Genomic DNA, 20,362 nt, shown 5'->3' with positions numbered 1-20,362 from the left:
TACAAACGAATTCATGATTTTATCATGACTTAAACTAATTCTTTTTCACCATTTTTTATTTAAGATTATGTTTACAATGGCAAATTCATATGAATCACCAAATTCAACGTTTTTGAATTATCCCAGATCCGGCTTTTATCACTTCATTATATTTGTTTTGTTCAATATTCGTATTACGATTTCAATTTTGATTTTTTGTTTATTCAAAACACATAATTAACCAAACCAAGTTATATTGAATTCGTTTATGCCAAATTCTATATAGTCATAACATCAATTTTATTATTTAGTTTATTCATAGAATTTGTTTAGGTTATACACACCAACTAGGAACTGCAATATGCTGCAAGCTAATTATAAACCACAATCCTACACAAGCTACATAAATCAAGAATAAAAATATACTACAAGCAAATGCTAACCCCTCATATTAAACAAAAAAAAACACTTCATAGAAGCTTCACCGAAATTGTATTTAGCCCAAATCCATAAACAATTCATAGAAACTACATCGAAATTGTATATTGCCTTAATCAGATGCGGTGAATGTTATTCCTGTGCCATCGCCCTTCAGTGTTTGTTTAACATTGTTTTTCATCAAAGCCTCTCATTCACAGGTATCTCATTCTATTTAAAAACTGACAAATATATATAAAAAAACACGTGAAAACTAACTACATAATCACATGGCAACATACATAAGGAGATCTAATATTTAAAACTAGTAAACCACCCCCGCCCATCGCGGCAAGTTCTACGTCTTTAAATATTTTCTAAAACAAGTAAATGATTCGAGTAACTATTGAGACGATAAAACTCCCGTTTTGTTCCCAGCATTGAAATCTGTTTCATCTTGTGCCAAAAGAGAGTAAAGCTTTGCCCTCCTTACTATTTTCTTGTCCAAAACATTTATCTCTTTAATTTTTTCAAGTACCTGCATGAAGAAACATGTGTAAAAAACTTGGTTTTCCTAGATATAAAAGAAATGCACCGCTCATTGTAAAATATCAAATGCACCGCACTTCTATTTACATGATAATTTACATATACAAATATATCTAACACACAATAGTTTACAAACCAAAAATAAATGCAATTGTGCATTTCTCATTATAAAAATTATTGAAAAATATTATATGCATAACAGTAGGCCCATTTAACTTACCATTTAACTTAAATAACATTATAACTTTTTATGTACCAAAAATAAATGCACCACACACTCTAAAAATATCTAAATCTTTTCTTTATATACTTAAACATCACATCCTTTATACACATCTACCTATATTTATTCTCCACAACAAATATAACATCCTACATCACATATACGTTTCATGCACAAATTTATATCTACTACCTACACAGTCAATAACAATACCTACACAACTGCAAGTCATTACCTTACACAACAAACAAAAATCCCTACTACACAACAAATACAAATCCCTACAGAGTCGCATAGTTACTACCTTACACAACAAATAAAAGTCCCTACACAGTAGCATAATTACTACCTTACACAACAAATAAAAATTCCTACACAGCCGCATAGTTACTACCTTACACACAAATAATAATCCCTACATAGTTGTCTAGTTACTATCTTACACAATAAATAATGATCCATACACAGCCACATAGTTACTACCTTACACAACAAATAATAAACCCTACACAGCTGCATAGTTACTACCTTACACAACAAATAGTGATCCCAACACAGCTGCATAGTTACTACCTTACACAACAAATAATGAACCCTACACTATCTTACACAACAAATAATGATCCCCTACACAGTTGCACAGTTACTATCCTACACAACAAATAATGATCCCTACACAACTACATAGTTACTGCCTTTTCGCAAATAGTTATCATCTATAACATATTACTAACTACACAACACAATTACATATATTCAATCTTTGTTGAGCAACACATTAACCTAATGTCAGAACATTAACTTTATTTGCTTAAAATTATAAATATATGTTTAACGAAAACAATAAAATACAAAAACTATTGTAATCCTACGCAGTGGTGTTCCAAAACCCCCAATTTTATGACGATTTACAACCAATTATATTCGAAGTGTAGGGCACTTAGATTCAAACCAACACCACCATTTATTGAAAAACTTATTATGTGTACGGCACTTTGAAAAGTACCACAATTTTGTATACATACCTTGGCTCTATTGTGTAAGGTTCGGTCATTGTAGTAGATTGAAACCCCCCAATTCTTCTTCAAAACACTCCCATAACAAAGCAGTGAGGCATGATTGCTTATTATATTCAAACAAACAAAATCATCGTGGTTTAAAATCATCGATTTGTGTATCAATTTCATTAGCAAAGTCTGATTTCGCGCTATGCGTTATGTTGAGCAGTTTGGAGTTTGGGAGTGAAACGAGGGATAGCAGACGTTACTTATTGTAAGCCTACACATAATTGACATTTTTGCCCTTTTAAGCATAAAAGATGTTTCCAAGTATTCAAACTATTTACAAAAATGTCATCTTGTATCTTAAACCATTGATTTGTGTAATCAATGGTTGAGATTTACTTCTCGCACTTCTCACTATAATCTTACTTCTCGCATGAACCATCCCCTATATATATATTGTTTAAAAAATCAAATGAAGACGATTCTCACTAGAAGTAAACATAGTATTGCTACTCTCATAGTTATATCGATTGTATATATCTAATTAACCTGTTGGATACTTATTAGTTATTACCCTTCGGCTTGACATGTTTCCACATGGTTATCGAGGATTCTCTATTTATAATGTTAGGACGTTAGTATTATCTACTTTTGTCTAAACGGATAATCTAGCGTGCATCACATAGTACCATACGCGCACCTGAACCCCCATAATACATTATAATTAGTCTTAACATTTGCTCACGCACCCAAAAGTATTCATCCCAAATATTTTGGCGTTCAATGTTTCGACCAAAATTAGTGTTTTTATTTCCATCATCCCTTAGCCTGATAATGACCGGTTACCAAATTAACCATTCAAAATATTTAGCCATAAAAATACAACAATGTGAGCATCTTTATGCATAGTCTAGAGTTACAAAAATTACAATATTGTTTTTTTTTTACACAACCTTGCTTGTCCGTTTTTTGGTTAAAAGAATAAAAGGGGAAATCATACCTTTTTGTTATGACAGATCATGGATACTTCTGAGTTTGGTAGAAGTACATATTAGAATAACCCAAAATCTTAAAATTCACTTCTCCTAGGAGCAGGTAGTGTTCCATATTTGTTGGTATTGAGCATTAACATATACAAATGATCTGAACAAATTTTGAACCTTTGGATGATGAAATCATGAACTTGGTTACTTGGTATCACATAATAATATTGGAACAACGATTTACTGTAACAAACATATTTCTTGGTGCAGATGTTATGGACCAGCAACTTGATCACTTTAGTCACCATCATCCACTGAGCCTTGTGCACCTGAAGCAACCAAATCATCAAAATGAAAATGATGATGATGACAATGACGATGAAATGAATAATGAAGAGGAAGATAAAGATGATTTTGTGGAGGAAGTGGATTATGGTAGGCAATGCAACATGTGTAAGGAACAGATCTGGTCATCTCATTTGTGTTACTACAAGTGCACGTCTTGTGACCACTTACTGCACAAATTTTGCGCAGAATTACCCCCGATCCAACAAAATCACCCATTACATCCCGGCCATATTCTTATATTAAATTATCCTAGGAGATTTGATTACAAGTGTATTTCCTGCAAGCTTATGTTAAAGAATGTCTATTTTTATCAATGTTTTGAATGTGAAGAATGCATGGACATAGTATGTGCTGCAATGTCAGAATATAAGATAAACCATCCCAGTCACCCTCACCAGCTAGAACAAATGCCATGGCCAATAGTATCCAACTGCGTAGCTTGTGGTAATAAACATGAAGGGGTCTTCTTTCATTGTACCACATGTCCTAGGTTTTGGATCAACCTGGACTGTGCTTTGCTTCCGCCCAAATTATTTATACAAAACCATACTAATGGGATTTTCACTCATTCTCATCCGCTTACACTTTCATATTCCTTTTTGGATTTCGGACAAGTAGCTAAGTTTTATCCAAGTTGTAGAGTATGCGGTGGAAAATTCTATTATAGTTTATGGATTTACAAATGCGATAAATGCCGATATTACGTGCATGTTGATTGCTCAACATCAAAGAGAGAACCATTTATGTCTATCTTCCTACCTGCATGTAAGTAATCTCTTATTTTTTTTATTCAGCTAGTTCATGTGAAGATTATGTTAATCTAATTTCAAGTATATCATTCACCAGGGCTTGGCAAAACCCTTAAAAACTATAAAGAAGATGAGCATCCAAATCTGCTCCATTGTCCATTTGAAGATGAAGGTGAGAACCTTTTGAAGCGTCATATGACTAGTTATAAGCAGATGACCGGTGAACAACATGACGGTGAAATGCACAATCATTCTAGTCATCAACACCCACTCATCCTCTTTGACAAAGAAACATTAGATAGTATAAAAACAGTTACCCTACACAACCCCATGAAAAGAATTCAACTATTATGTGATGGATGTGTGAAACCAATAGTGACAGTGCCATTTTACGTATGCGGTCAATATGTTGATGGACAATGTTGTTTTGTTCTTCATGAGTGGTGCGCCAAGCTACCCTCTCAAGTACAAGACTACGTAGACCATCCTGAGCATACTCTTTTTCTCATACAAAAATTCCCAGATACGTTATTTGGTGTTTAATTGTGCCATTTGTTGGTTACCATCTAATGGTTTCGCGTATGGATGCACAATATGTGAATATTATGTTGATATCAATTGTGCATTCATACCTAAAGAAATCACACATGATGCTCATCCAGATCATCTCCTATCAATAATAAAACCTTTAACTGATGACATGCGTTGCATAGCATGTTATAGTTGGTTGAGCGTGACGTGGGTATTTCATTGTCCCGTTTGTGATATCTTTATTCATGTAAAGTGTGCTTTGTTATTGCCTAGAGTGATTAAGCACAAGTGTGATCAACATCCTTTGAGCCTAAGATACGAACCTGCAGAGAATCATCTTAGCGAGTACTTTTGTGAAATATGTGAGGATGAATTAAACCCTTGGCAATGGTTTTATCACTGCACTGCATGTGCCCAGTCTATGCATACTACTTGTGTGCCCTTAATACATCAATATGAACTAGCTGTATGTGGTGCCCCCAACTATCAGAGGTTTGTATACCAGTTTCTCAATATGAAATTTGGAGGAACACTTGAGATCAAAGGTCACCCACACCGCTTGTCCTTTGTTCAAGGGCTTATGACCGACGGCAATTGTGTTGACTGTCATAACGATTTGGAGTACAAGTTGATCATTAAGTGCTTGGAGTGTAAGTTTGCATTTCATTACGGTTGTGCTTCTTCATTTGTCAACTGATACAGTTCTTTGGCTTGTATTTGGTGCTGCCATACTATTGTAATATTTTTTCATGTGTTTGATCAATTCTTCAGACTAGTTTGTTTTCGATCTTTTATCGGTTGGTATGATCAACCACTTGAAGTGGAATTGGAATATCCTGTAACAACTTAATTTCAGTTATAGTTATACATAACTAGAGGTGCTATCCATTAAACTGTGGTGGCTTGTTGCATCATGTTTTATTTGATGACAGGCATTCTTAATGCAAAGTTGCGAAAGATCAATGCAACACTACTAGAAAAAAAGCCTTCAATGACAAGCATTGCGTGCCATTAAAGGGTATATATGACAAGCAAATGTGTGTCAAGGAAGCCCCTGTCATAAAATGAATATGACATGCATTTGAGGTGTCATCTTTTACGACACGCTTTTATGACACACCATCATGACAAACATTTACGACGCCCATTTATGACACGCCTTTATGCGTGTCATAGTTTTAGGTGTTTTAAAAAAAATATATTATTATTATTATTATTTTATAATATTACTAATTTTCACATTAAATGATAATTAAATTTGATAATACAACATAAAAGACATATATAGCAAAACAATTCATTTCATAACATACGCATATTAAGTCAAATATATTAACAAATATAATAAAGTAACAAAAATAATGTTTGTTGATATAAAATTATTACCGAAAAATAAAAGTTGCCCCAAAAATCAACTATGATCAACCATAACAAATAAATCAGTCAACAACTCGGGCCGTTTTTCATCCGGGCTTTCTTGGTAATTTTCTTCCTCCCACGGCTTGCAAACGCAATTTCAAGCAGTCTATAAGTTGTCTGCATAGCAAAGAATTATATTGATTAACTACTCATTTAAAATCAACCATTTATTTGCCTTTTGATTAAACAATTAACATCATTTTGAGGAAATTCAATTAATGACCATGGCCACCATTAACAGTAGCAATGACTGTCAATGTGCAACCTAACAATTGACCATCAAAAAGTCAAAACTTTGTGGATAATTACAAACTTAATTTGACAAAGTATTTTTGTAGTAGGTATGTGTAATTATAAGCTAAAGGTTAAATGTATAGGTAATGTCAAATTACCTTGAAATTTAGACACCTTCATAGACGTAACTGAAATAGTTGTTGGATGTGGCATGTGTGAACAGTGTCGTTGTCAAAGTGGACTGCAAGCTCCTCCCATATAGCAGCCCCGATAAATTTCGAATGAAAATGCTACTACAAACAACAAAAAAAAACACTTCAGTTTGGACAACAAACCTTTTAGGAAAATTAAGATTGACTTATGAAAGATAACTAAATATACATTAGTTAAGTCCAAACGGGACGGGTCAACAAACTTCATAATCAATCTAAATAATCAACATAACTAAATAATAGGTGAATATGATTTCCTCAATTCAACTAACTATAATGTAAGAATATTAGAATTGTCAATGGGATTGACTCATTTCATGTACATAGGTAATTGCAAATCCCTAAAATTACATCCAAATCTAAAAAACAATTATGTCATCAAATATATGTTCTGTAAATAATAAAAAATACAAAGATGCTCTCATACCAAAACACATTGATGCGGTGAATCGGAGAGCGATTCCAAGTCACTGTCGGTGGAGAAATTGTAAACCCCCACTGCCACACTCAAACCACAACAAAAGAAACCCCACTGGACAGGTACACATCGGTGGTGAGAAACCACCACTGCCACGGTCAATCCTCCTCAGCCTAGGGCTAAAAAAACCCAACAATAGCATACTACATCATCGGGCCACCACACAACGGTGGTTACTGGAGAGAAACCGAAAATGAGGCGATTTGTGGCACTGGCGGGGCGGGGCGCATGTCAGTGAATGGTAAATCAGAAATCACACACCGAAAGGCTTAATTGATCAAAGGAAAAATGAAGATTAGAGCCCTAGAATTTGTAATATGTAAATGCCAGATTAAATGAGGACTGATGGTTTCAATTTGGGGGAATTGAGAGAAGAAGAAGAAGAAGAAGAAGAAGAAGAAGAAGAAGAAAAGAAAGCCCTAGTTTGTTCAAAAATCTCACCAGAAAGTTGCTAATTAATATTGGTTGGGGTTCAAATATTTATTTGGAATAAGAGATGACATGCATATATGACACGCAAGATTATTTTTTTAATTTATGACATCGGTTCAATGACACACAAAAATATGTGTCATAAATCCTCAAAATATGACGTTGTTTAATGACATGCGTATCTGCGCGTCATAAATACTGCGTGTCAATGTGCACATGTCACTAAAGGCAATTTTTCTAGTAGTGCAAAGTCCTTCCATTGGTGAAGTAACGCCTCTAAAGATGTTTTAAGTATGGCCACACAAATCTCTTTAGAAAGAAAACCAACAACTTTAATCTAGAATTAATCTTACTGATTGTACGTAGTTCAGTGATTAAAACAATCAACTTTGTTTAATAAACTTAATAAAACATGTTAAGACACATGTAATATTTTTAGCATTCAACAAAAATGTTAACAGAAATACAGAAACGTCATTAGAAAATTGGCAAAACTTTTAGCCACTCTTATCTATATATTCACATTGTTTTATCCTAATTTAGTCATTAAACTTACTAAAAGTGTTCCAGTTACATCACTCACCAGTCACCAACAACTAATGTGGAACACTTCAATCAAGTTTAAGTAATGATCAATTTAAGACTATCAAATTAGCAGAATCATCAATGACCAACTCATGGCATACTTGAGTATTATAAGTTGCAGTGTGAGATTTTTTTTTTGAAGAAGACGAGAGATTTTGGTGTGGTTTAGAGAATAATAAGTGTGGTGTAGGGTATAATTTGTGTTTGTTTATATAATGGTTTACAAAAATTATTAATTTTTTATTTTTTTGGAAAATGACAGTTGCATAACGGCTAGAGGGGGGACCACAATTGCACAAAGCCATACATAGAAAATGCCATGGTGTGTATGGCAGTGGGCATGGATGGCGCCGTTGTGGAGATGCTCGGCGCCGTGTAAAAGGCTCCATCCAGCCTACATGGCAAGGATGCCGTCGTTTTTTTGTTTCTACAACATCCAGCCTTAGGGTTTGATTTTAAGAGTTGTATGCTTATAATGGGTTTGATTTTAAGAGTTGTATGCTTATAATGATGAGGTTCTTATTAATGTTGATGCGATTAAAGAAAGTTATTTTGATTCTTGCTCAATAGAGCATCAATCCTTGAAAGTGTTAGGGCTTTTTATTTTTAGTGTCGTTGAGTTATTTAGAAAATTACGTCATGTTTGTTGTGTGCGCATATAATGTATAAATGTGTGGCCTCTACGGGGGCAAAAGTGTAATTGCACAAATTTTGACGTTATTTTACTAATTTCGTGAAAATAACGTAAAAGTGGCGGAAGACTAATCAGGCATTATGTGGTGGTGTTGATAGCCAAAAGACAACATGCACTAATCGACTGATGGTTGAGTGTTATGTATCTCGTGTCCAAGGTTTGATGCAAAACAACTGTCGAGCCAAGGGTCACATCGGAAGCAACATCTCTATTCCTATGGGGTAAAGGTAAGGTTGTCTTACCCTTCTCATGCCCTACCAAGAGTACATGTCGAAAGAACATACAGAAGCTAGTCCGTTTAAACTGAATACCGATTTGCCAAATTGAAGGATCGGTGTCAGTGTCGCTGAGAACCCGTTGAAGCCGAATGCCCTACCCAAGCTGCGCCTCGAATACCCTAAATAAAATAGTGTTTTGTCTCTTTGACCATTCAATTCTATTTTACCAATTTATAAAATTTACTATATAAATATCAATCATTGTTGTTCATTTATCAATGATTTAAAACCGATACGAGGAGGCTGGTTGAACCGGTTATGCCGAATTTCATATAGAAAGCCGGTAATTTGAGCCAATAATTTTTGACAGTTGATTTGAACATCAAATCGTCGGTTTTTATTAAAATATCGGTTTTAAACCAAAAGGCATTTTGGTAATTAGCAGGGGATATTTTATTGTTATTTAAAAAAATTGTTTAAAAACTAAGTGTTTTTGAATTATTTTTTTATTAAAAAATTAAATTTAAATCATTTTTTATTATAAAATGATATACTTTTTAAATTACTTTTTATATCAAAATTATATCCGGTTATAACCGTTTTTAGCTTAACCCGATATAGTTAAGAATATCAATATCATCGGTGTTTAAACATTTGTAGTTTTTATATTCTAGTCTACAAGTATAATAACTCAATTGTTTAACTAGTTAACACCTTAGTCTAAAACTAATAATTTGGACCAATTATATCTCATATAAATAAATTGCAATAGATAACAAAATCATCAGACTTTGATTGATGAAAAATGGGTATTGAAATCGGAGAATCTTCCGGTGCCGATACCAGAGAAGATGCCGGCACATCCAATTCTCTTCGGCGGCGGTTTCCTCTGGCGGCTCAGCCGGAGATAATGAGAGCGGCACAGAAGGACGACCAGTACGCCTCGTACGTCTACGAAGCATGCCGTGACGCCTTCCGCCACTTATTCGGTATCAGCTTTATCTCATAATTAATTATTTATGGCTTTAGGTTTTCATAAATAATAATAATAATAATTATTATTATTATTATTATTATTATTATTATTATTATTATTATTATTATTATTATGAGATTGAATTGATATTAGGTACACGAGCTGCTATCTATTACCAGAGTGAGGTTAGTTTATTCTCTTTCTGTTAACTTAGTTTGTTATAGGCCTTAGATTAACATATTGAGTTCAGTTATGTCGCATTTAGGGGTGTAAACGAGCTAAGCCACTCGAGATTGGCTCGTGAAGAGATTGTTTAATTAACGAGCATGAGCTTCACTTGTCGAGCTTGAGCTTGCTCGCGAACTTAAACTAGTCTGTTATATATTTAATTTTTATTAAATATATATATTTTTGATAGTTGTTATATAAAGTTGAGAAAAATAACTACACACACACACATATAAGTTAATTAATTAATCGTAAACGAGCCCAACTCAAGCTTGAAAACCTACTCACAAGCGGAGCTTGAGCTTTAGAAATAGAGCTCAAAGCGAGCCAAACTCGAGCTCTTTGTAAGTTAAATGAGCCGAGCTCAAGTCTAGTCAAGCTCGGGCTCGGCTTGGCTTGTTTACATCCCTAGCCACTTGCGTATCTGATTGTTGAACTCATTTATCAAAGGGTTTGATTTCACAAGGTTCTTTAGAATCACTTAAATCCAGAAAACAAGCAATAATTGATGCTCACATTGTTCCTAAAAGTTTGAACTTATATTTTGTTTATAAGTGGACGCGAGTATTGTTGAGGTTAGTTTTATAACCGTGATGTTGTGTTATTATGCAGACGAAGCTTTTGGGGCAGATGATGTACTATATCTTGACAACAGGGGCAGGACAGCAGACACTAGGAGAAGAATACTGTGATATCACACAGGTGCCAATATAATACTCTCTATCTATACACCATGGTCCTCAATTGCCAATGCTGCTATGTATTGAAAGTTGAACAGTTGAACCTGTAGCTTCTACCTTAGGCTTACTTCTACTTTAACCGATAGGTACATAGCTAAACAAGTACCGTTTAAAAAACATAGCTAAACAAGTTGATCCTCCGTTTAAGTTTTTTATGAAGTGGTCCATAATCATTAGAAAGTTCTTATTTCATATGTTGTTTATTTGTTATTTTTATCGACTTAGTTTAGCTTAATGCTTATATTAAGGATAGGCAGCCAGTCAGTTGCAATGACTTAGGGGGGAAATATTTTGTATCTTTCGTTTATTGGTTAAAAAGTTTTACTACTGTAAGTTGATAGATAAAGGAGCATATAATTGAAATGATATCTATATCAGCTTTGCTAAGTTTGCCATATCATAGACACCAAAATCTTTAATAATATTAAGGTTTATACTCGTAGGTTGCAGGATCATACGGACTTCCTCCAACGCCAGCAAGGCGTGCCCTTTTTATTGTTTACCAAAGTGCAGTTCCCTACATTGCCGAAAGAGTCAGGTTCAGTTTTTTTTACTGATGTTTGTGGTTTGCAACTGTGACTTTGCGAATGCTTAATATAACTATAATCAACCATGTAATTTGCAGCTCTAGAATTGCTTCTCGTGGCATTGCATTGACCGAGTCACTATCTGATGATTTTGAAACTTCTGGAAGCAGCCAAGATCAGTTATCTGCTATTCAATCCTCTTCTTCTCCTTCACCGGTAGTTTCCATTTCACGGTTTTCAAGATTTAAAGAAAATTTTAGCAGAATTTGGTTGCACACAGTTCAAAGATGGCCTGCAGTATGTCACTTCACATTCAAATTTATCGATCACACTTCACAACCATACTTTGGCCAGTGGTTAAATATTTTTTCTTTAAAACGCAGGTGCTTCCATTAGCTCGTGAGTTTTTGCAGCTAGTTCTTCGTTCTAATCTTATGTTCTTCTATTTTGAAGGTTAGTATTCTGTACATTGTTATTATTATTATTATTATTATTATTATTATTATTATTATTATTATTATTATTATTATTATTATTATTATTATTATTATTATTATTATTATTATTGTTATTATTATTATTATTAATTTGTTATAATGACCAAGCAATTTGATTATATTGCAGGTCTATATTATCATATATCAAAGCGAGCAGCAGGCATACGTTATGTTTTTATTGGAAAGCCAATGAATCAAAGGCCTAGGTTGTTGTCTACATATGCTTAATTCTAAATGACTTCATATGATTTTAATTTTTTAATGATATTATTAATCTTTTTTAATGTAATATAATGCAGATACCAAATATTGGGCATGTTTTTATTGGTTCAGTTATGTGTTATTGTGGCTGAAGGATTGCGGCGTAGCAACTTAGCATCCATCACAGCTTCGGTTCAACATTCATCCTTGAGGGTTCACCAAGCTTCAGCAGGTCTTAATTTTCTCAACATAATTTTTATGATGATTAAGTTAATATGTTTTATTATTATTATTATTACTATTATTATTATTATTATCATTATTATTATTATTATTATTATTATTATTATTTGTTTTTAGGGCGTGGTTTGCCTGTTTTAAATGAAGAAGGAAATTTAATTACTGGAGACACTGACAAGGGTTATGGGATATCAGACTCCATGACAACTTCAGAGGTGTGTTTTTTGACTTATTATGATTTCACGTTTTTTCGGTTATGTAGAATATTAATGTTTAACTGGGATTAGCAAATATTAATATTTTTGCAGTCGGCGTCAATTGGGATTAGCAAATGTACACTTTGCCTTAGTAACCGCCAACATCCAACCACGACTCCTTGTGGTCATGTGTTTTGCTGGTATTTCCTCTTTCTACCTACATCATTAGGCCTGTAAACGACAGTGAACCATTCACCATTCGGTGGGAAGTTCTTTTATGTGATAAATGAACGGACATGAACAAAAAAAAATTAGTTCATTTGGTTAAACGAACAAATATGTTTGTTAATTACGGTTATTTAAGTTCGTTCGTTTACATTCGCTAATATTTTCATTAAATGTCTTAGGCCCATTGAAATATAGTCTAGTTTTACAAACATAAACGAACACGAACAATAGAACCTCATTCTTTTAGTTGTTTTGTTGGATCGTTTTTCATGGTATAGTTAAACGAACGAACACAAACATGCTTTGTTCAGCTCGTTTACAAGCCTATACATCACCCTCGAGGGTCGATTTGCGCTTTTGGTAATGGGTCAATCAAAATAAGTTCACCATAAGAGAAAATGGTCAAACGGGTTGAAAATCTTTGGTCTATTTTTAATTCATACAATCTCCTATATCATTATATTCAAATATTTAAAATATTATTGTCGTGTATTATAAACAATTTGTCACTCACACGCTCTCTAATAATGGTTGTGTTTTGTGTAGGAACTGCATAATGGAATGGTGTAACGAAAAGCCCGAATGTCCTTTATGCCGATCTCCACTAACTCATTCAACATTAGTTTGTTTGTACCATTCAGATTTTTAACACCCGATTATCACACAAGAAATATGCATGTTTGGTGACAAGTAAAGGTTTCCATGAAGGTATGTCGAGAACTATAACGATCGTCTCGAAATATTCAGGCTTTTATTTGTATTATGCATGTTATGTTGCATGTAACATTATGTCATTTGTAGAAAAGAAAATCTAGTTTAGAATATTTTTTACTGATCGAACGAAGTACACGAAAAGTGGAAGTCGTATGGGAAGTTATATTGCATTTTCTTTTTTTCTAAAGCATCGATTAATGTATGCTTCATGGGTTTCTCTCGATCAATGTAAGACTGAAGAGTAAATTGTACAACCTACCAAATAACAAGGTACACTTTGTGGTGCGCATGAAACTAGAATAGCCAATCCATAACCAAATAGTCGACATGCATAACCGAACTGACACAGCCCATACCAAAAATAGTCGGTTTTGAATGATTCTGAGTTATGTATTATTAATTGTAATCTGACCTGTAGAGGCGTAGACATAACCATTAGTAATAACTCGTAAGGACATATATTTTAAGAACTAGATGACTTAAGCATAAGTTTCAAGGACACATGAGTTACAATAACCAAGTAAATAATTCGAGTCGTACAACATACCATAATATACTTTACAAGATCGAAAACCCAGCCAGTGCAACACAACTCAGAAAAAGAAACCATCTTCGTGTAAGGTCTATCATGGAACAGGACCAGGTAACGCGTCTAAGTTGCCTCCACAAAAAAACGCAAGATTCAAGACATTACTAACCTCCTTAAAACTTATATTATCCTCAAAATGCATATAATGCTTCATCATGTTGCGTGCACGAGATCCTGAATACGAAAAACCAACATCAATGCCAAAATAATTTTCTTCAGTTAAAAGTAGACATAAACGAGTCAAAAATCAAAACTTGTGTCGAGAAAGAAGAGACCTTTGAATTGTGTGGTTATTTGGCAGGCGCGGTTGTTGTTTCCAGACGATGCAAATGAACGTCTTGAGGAAGGAGATGGCATTTGATCTTCAACTCTTCAAACAGTTTCTTCAGTTCTAAAACCAGTTCACTTCTTCGCCTATTCCTTTCAGTAAAATCTTGAAAATTCATCGTATGATTAAAAAAAAGTGCTATATTTATCTTGTTCACGTTTTCAATCTCCTTAATAACAACACTGTGATTCGGGTGCCATAATTGAGAATTCTTCTCCAAATACCTGACCATAAATAACAACACTTCATAATATACCCTAAATTTAGGCCTACAAACAAATTGAACGTCAATGAACTGTTCGGCAGGAAGTTCGTGTATTTCGTTTACATTATAAACAAGCAAACCTGAACACATGTCTCATTCGTTCATTTATGTTCATGAATATTCATTTACGTTTGTTAGTTCACGTTTGGTTAAGTTCGACCGTTTACGTATGTTAATATATTCATTTAAAACTTTTAAGCCCATTACAACTTAGTCTAGCTATAATAACTTTTTAAGCTCAACACATTGTCACATTTACTTTTACTCGGTTTTATCTCAGTAGTGTTCGTTCATCTGTGTTCGTTTTTTTACGTTCGTGAACCACTCGTTTATACTTTTAACAATCGCACATAAACGAACATAGACACATTCATTTTATTAACGAAACAACATGAACAAGAAAACCCCGTTCGTTTAATCGTTTGTTCAATTAAAGCTAAATGAATGAACAGAAACATGTTCTATTTGTTTCATTTACACGCCTACCTAAATTTTTGCAGAACTTATTAAATTATTATAGTTATGCAAATATAAAACTTACTTTTTGATCTTGTCTTTCAAGAGCCCGATCTTCTCAATCGGTGTAGCGAAATCAATAGAGAAATGCACGTTATCTCCCATGTCAGGGCTTCTATAGAAATTGCTGATTGGTTTTGTTGACAAAACCGAATTGGGATAATATATCTTCTCGTTATCAAATTTCAAGAAAACCGTTGTTAATATATTCATCTCTTCAACTATCAGCTGTCAAGTAACAAGTAGTTAATCGTTAATCATTTAATCAAATGCAAACCATAAATAACAAAAAAGTGACCAATTTGTACCTGAACCCCATCAATGACGCAACGATCACCAACATCAAACGGATGCATAATGAAAACAAAAACAATAGCTTCAAAAATCGTCTTGCAGGTATTTCCAAATATAAAAGCAGCCACAACAAGCTGTGACGAGAGTAAAACGAGCACTTTCGTGGTAGCAATTTCGGTCAAAAGAAGCCACACGACTAACACTACAACAAACAAGACGACTGTAACAAGCTTGTCCAGTTGTTTTACTGCTGTTTTGGTGTCACTTAACGCGTGTGCCAAAGCTTTACGACTTTTGTAAACTTTGACCTGCATAAAAAAACAAAGTGACATGAATGACGAAAACAATCACTTGGTTAACAAATTGTACTCAAACTAGTATTCATTTCTTACGCGTAGTGGCAGCTCGGTTTTGAATAAAATCAATATCAAAACGTAAATAAATAAGTGCACCATCACGGTGTATCCGAAATTTTGTAAAACATTACATTTTAAAAGTTACAAGAAACAAAGAAAGTATGCCTAAAGGTAGTCATAATATGAAAACAATAGGTGATTTTTGAAAAAAAAAACAAAAATTTATCGAAACGTAGATAAGAAAAAAAAAGCATATCAAGGGTATATTCGGAATTTTGTCAGTTTGAATAAATTTACATTGAAACATAGAGTAAGAAAACATGTAAAACAGTGTATTTGGCATTTTGATAAACATTAGATTTAAAAGTTATAACAGAAACAAAATGTGTTCAAAAGTAATTGTAGTATTAAAATAATAGTAGGTTTTAAGAATATGCCTTGTGTTGGAGAGCTTGTAAATCACCATTCATAACCACTGCTAATTGTATATACAAATAAATATAACCTGATCAAATATATATCCTAGATATCTTTTTTACATCATATGAATAAGATAAAAGAGTCTTACCACCCATTCTGTTAATGTTTTTCGGTCAATTTGTCCTTTTTCAGCCACGTCAATCAATGGAAACACGACATCTACCTCTTCCTTGATCATGAATCTCCTTAGATCCAAATCTTCAATGTATCTACAATGTAAAGATACAATATTTATAAACAAATTATGAATAATGAATCAATGACGCGTGTTTAAAAAGTAGGCATTCTTACGTGAAACCAGGCTGAGCTACATTTCTGAATATATGATAAGCAGCAGCAATTGCTTCCATTTCATTATTAATTTCCTTATCTGCTGCTGATTCATTTGGTCCATCATAAGCGCTTTCTTCAAGCTCACCAGAGAACGTTGAAAGCCCCGAATTCGATATTACATCAACCAACATTTTCATAGTCCAAGCCGACACTTTCTCTCGTTTAATCTGATGTAATTTACTTACATCAATCACTTCCTTCGTTTTCGACTCTTTCCCCTTTCTCTTAACCTGAAAACTCAAATGACTTTTACTAGCAACCGCCCCAACCATTTGTAAAGATTCCATTACTGGTGGTCCCGAAAGGGTTAACAATACATACTGCAAAAAGATTGATTCTTGAATCCTATCAAAGAAATTGCTGACGTGGAATGACGTGGCTAAAATTTTAAGAAGTAAAGTCTTTAAAAGCCATAGGATTGCACCGACTAATAACGAAACGATAGTCCAAGTGATGTAATCTAAAACCCGAGATGCGGTTTTTGATCTTTCGACATCTGAAGTGTTAAACAATGATGTCCAAGTAACAAGAACCAGAATCAACCAAATGAATACTTGTACGCTTTTCTTTAACCCGTGAACGAAATATAATACTTTTTTTCTCAACAAGAAGTTTAATTCTATCAACAACACGATGAAATGCATGAGCCAGTTGGTAACTAACATGCCACAAATGATGACGGTTAACAGCACAAACCATTTCCATAGCTCCAAGCTCCAGATTTTGTGTTCTTTCAACTTGTCAATTGTCAAGCTCGAGATAAGACAACCCAAAAGCAATAGAAACACAATCCATTCGAATAGAACCTTTATCTTCACTTTCTTGTACTTAAGTTTCTTTTTAATACTCACCTTTTTGTAAATCTCTTCATCCTCATCCTCTTCAGCAGCTCCTCCTGCAGCTCCCGGTGACGCCATTAATGGAGTTTTTGGCGTTATGGAGATAGTTCTCGTGGTCTCCTTCAACGGTGTACCATTTGGAGAAGCTGCAGTGTTTCCCGTCGTTCTAGGCGATGCACGATTCGATGAAGGTCTTATAGGTGAATTTGAGGTCTGGCCAGCTGGTTCAAGCGTTTCATCGAACATGTTGTGGTCAATCACCGGCTGCTCACCGAACCTTGACTTCGGCTTCGAGTAAATTGATCTTGACATAGTTTTTCGCCTGGTTAATGTTTCGGGATTGGGGATTTTGGGAGGCCGGTTAGGGCTTGGCATGAAAACTGCGTTTTCTGGATACGTATCGGCCGATTTTCTATGAGGTGATTCGGCAACACCTCTATCGATCGTCACCGCCACTTCGTGTTTTTTGTTGTCTGTCATGCTTATCTCCCCTGGTTTTGAGGTTTTATCCATTCAAACTCATAAACCTATAAATTAAACAGAATTCAAGTTCTAATACAACAAATTAAAAACCATTCACTAAGCACAAATAATCTACAAGTATGAAATCGATTAATGACTAATCTGTGAGCAATAACCGAACTGTTAACCGAAACCAAACCAAAGTTTACTGAAACCGTATTAACCAAAAGTAGGTTATCAGGTTTTATGTACCCTCGGTTAACTGAAATCAACCGAACCGAACCATTCAAATTTTCATATATTTCTAGTTTTTATGCCTCCATCTCATGTATTTATATCTCCATTTCATGTATTTCAAAGCAAAACTTTAGCTCAAGTTCGATTTGGTTATTAGACGAGATTAACCGAACCGAACTGACAAATTAACCAAATAAACCAAACCGAAAACCGATCAGTTAGTTCGGTTGAGGACTTGAGGCTAATAACCAAACAAACCAAATCAAACCGAAAATCGACAAATGAACCGAATAATCTTAAACTTGGCTTTGATACCAATTCAAGTCCCGGATCGATAAACAAACACGAATAAACGAATAACTCTCGTTTATATTAATCAAAAAATCTCACTCAAAAAACTGATTACAAACCTCAAACCCTAACTCGGTTTGACTCTTGATGAACCCTAACTCGGTTGCACCAACTTCACCATCTCTAATGTCTAACCATAACTCGGTTTATATAGACTAACCTAACTTGCTAGCCAAGACACTATCAAATATTATAAAACCCTAATTCTTGGGTTGGACCTTACACTCAGGCCAAACAACAATTGAGCCAACAAATAAACCTAACCGATTAACCGAAAACCGACTAGTTAGTTCTGTTGTGGCTAATAATCGAACTGAACCAAACCAAAAACCAACAAATGAACCGAATGAACCGAAAACCGATTAGCTAATTCGGTTGAGGCTAATAACCGAACCGAACCACACCGAAAACCAACAAATGAACTGAATGAACAGAACCGATTAACCGAAAACCGACTGGTTAGTTCAGTTGAGTCTAATAACCAAACCAAACCGATTAACCTAAAACCGACAGGTTAATTCAGTTAAGACTAATAACCGAAACCGAAACAGAACCGTGCACACACACACACACACACACACAGGTGAATCAACAACAGTGAGCTGAGCTGAGCTGAGATCTGTTAAACTTCCAATTGGAGAGTTAAAACTTCCAATACAAGAACAAATTAAAAGCACAAATAATAATAATAATAATAATAATAATCTACAACAAGCATATTATGAAGTCAATTAAGTAACAAGTAATAATATATAACAGAGATAGATCTGTTACCTAATACTGAAGCAGCTTTCACTTCACTCTCATTTAGTCATTTACATCAAGTTGTTTCAGATTCAAAACATTCAATTACTCACTTAGGGTTTATATTAATATTAATATTTCTAGAGAGAGAAACAAAGAACTAGAGAGAGAGAGTGAGTTATTGCTTAGCACGATAAGTATTTAATTCGAAACAACAAATTATTATTTAAATAATAATAATAGGAAAGACGAAGAAGACTATTATTATAATTAACGTGTTATTCTTCTAGAAAGCTGTACATATGTGATTTAAATGATTCAACTGCATGTGCGCCGGACGGAATAATATTCCGGCAACGGAAGTAAGGAAGGAATATATTGAATTTGATAGTGCACTAATGAGACACACTTTAAAATCATTTATTTAAAAAAGATACATCAACAAACAGAAACAGACACTACTTTATTTATATCTTTATTTATAAAAGAGACATCAACTTATATAAACAGTAGATATTGATAAATAGATAAATACTTTCCATTGTTAACCATTTTTATGTGTTTGTCTACCCTACTACTTGGGTCATAACAATATTATTCCATATATCTAACTAATGATTTCTTTTTCTATTTCTAATGCTTCACATACGTCCTCTCCTAAATCCAAACAACTGGTCCCACTTATACGGGTCATGCAACTCGTATGACCAGTTTCATACGAGTTGGATAATATCAATAAAGTTAGTTATATGCATGTATACGAGTCGTATGATCCTAGCAGCTTCAAATTTAATTTTTTTTATTTAAGGTTTTAGAATGGCTAGTGGAATATTATGTCGAGTTAAATAATTAACGGAATCTTGTATCGTCTTAAATAATTTGCAGAGTCTTGTATAGTATCAAATAATTGTCGGAATTTTTTTCGTCTCAAATAATCTTCGCTGCGTGAACCGGGGAGAACCTTG

General features: G+C 34.0%; 3 protein-coding genes across 5 annotated transcripts in view; 2 read left to right on the top strand and 1 right to left on the bottom strand.

Moving 5' to 3' along the window:
• The window catches only part of LOC143539022 (mechanosensitive ion channel protein 10-like), a 250,122-nt gene extending 230,874 nt beyond the window's left edge, over nt 1-19,248 (bottom strand). Inside the window, exons 1-6 of one of the 3 annotated variants that reach the window (XM_077032455.1) lie at nt 19,233-19,248; nt 16,723-18,130; nt 16,520-16,640; nt 15,610-15,903; nt 15,327-15,529; nt 14,043-14,744 (exon numbers count right to left, since the gene is read on the bottom strand). In XM_077032455.1, coding sequence (XP_076888570.1) covers nt 14,483-14,744; nt 15,327-15,529; nt 15,610-15,903; nt 16,520-16,640; nt 16,723-18,116 — 2,274 coding nt within the window. In that variant the 5' untranslated portion in view covers nt 18,117-18,130; nt 19,233-19,248 and the 3' untranslated portion in view covers nt 14,043-14,482. Of the gene's footprint in view, nt 1-14,042; nt 14,745-15,326; nt 15,530-15,609; nt 15,904-16,519; nt 16,641-16,722; nt 18,218-19,232 lie in introns of those variants that run through there. The other 2 variants (XM_077032447.1, XM_077032459.1) reach the window with 2 other exon arrangements.
• LOC143537377 (uncharacterized) lies at nt 3,150-5,494 on the top strand. Its single transcript, XM_077031161.1, has 2 exons — nt 3,150-4,268; nt 4,350-5,494. Exons 1-2 carry the CDS (start codon nt 3,350-3,352, stop codon nt 4,793-4,795), a joined length of 1,365 nt encoding a protein of 454 aa, XP_076887276.1. The 5' UTR covers nt 3,150-3,349; the 3' UTR covers nt 4,796-5,494.
• LOC143539046 (peroxisome biogenesis factor 10-like) lies at nt 9,823-13,776 on the top strand. The gene is made up of 11 exons (XM_077032468.1): nt 9,823-10,044; nt 10,185-10,216; nt 10,872-10,961; nt 11,443-11,537; nt 11,625-11,823; nt 11,910-11,979; nt 12,151-12,229; nt 12,323-12,456; nt 12,585-12,679; nt 12,773-12,861; nt 13,436-13,776. Exons 1-11 carry the CDS (start codon nt 9,861-9,863, stop codon nt 13,536-13,538), a joined length of 1,170 nt encoding a protein of 389 aa, XP_076888583.1. The 5' UTR covers nt 9,823-9,860; the 3' UTR covers nt 13,539-13,776.
• Nucleotides 19,249-20,362: the final 1,114 nt, after the last annotated feature.

The sequence above is a fragment of the Bidens hawaiensis genome, unplaced genomic scaffold (assembly GCF_021521415.1).
Source record: "Bidens hawaiensis isolate Kalapana, Puna unplaced genomic scaffold, B.hawaiensis_p1.1 tig00000780_1, whole genome shotgun sequence".
Lineage (NCBI taxonomy): Eukaryota > Viridiplantae > Streptophyta > Magnoliopsida > Asterales > Asteraceae > Bidens > Bidens hawaiensis.
Note: the sequence above shows the minus strand (reverse complement) of the source record. Positions and strands in the feature narration are given on the sequence as shown.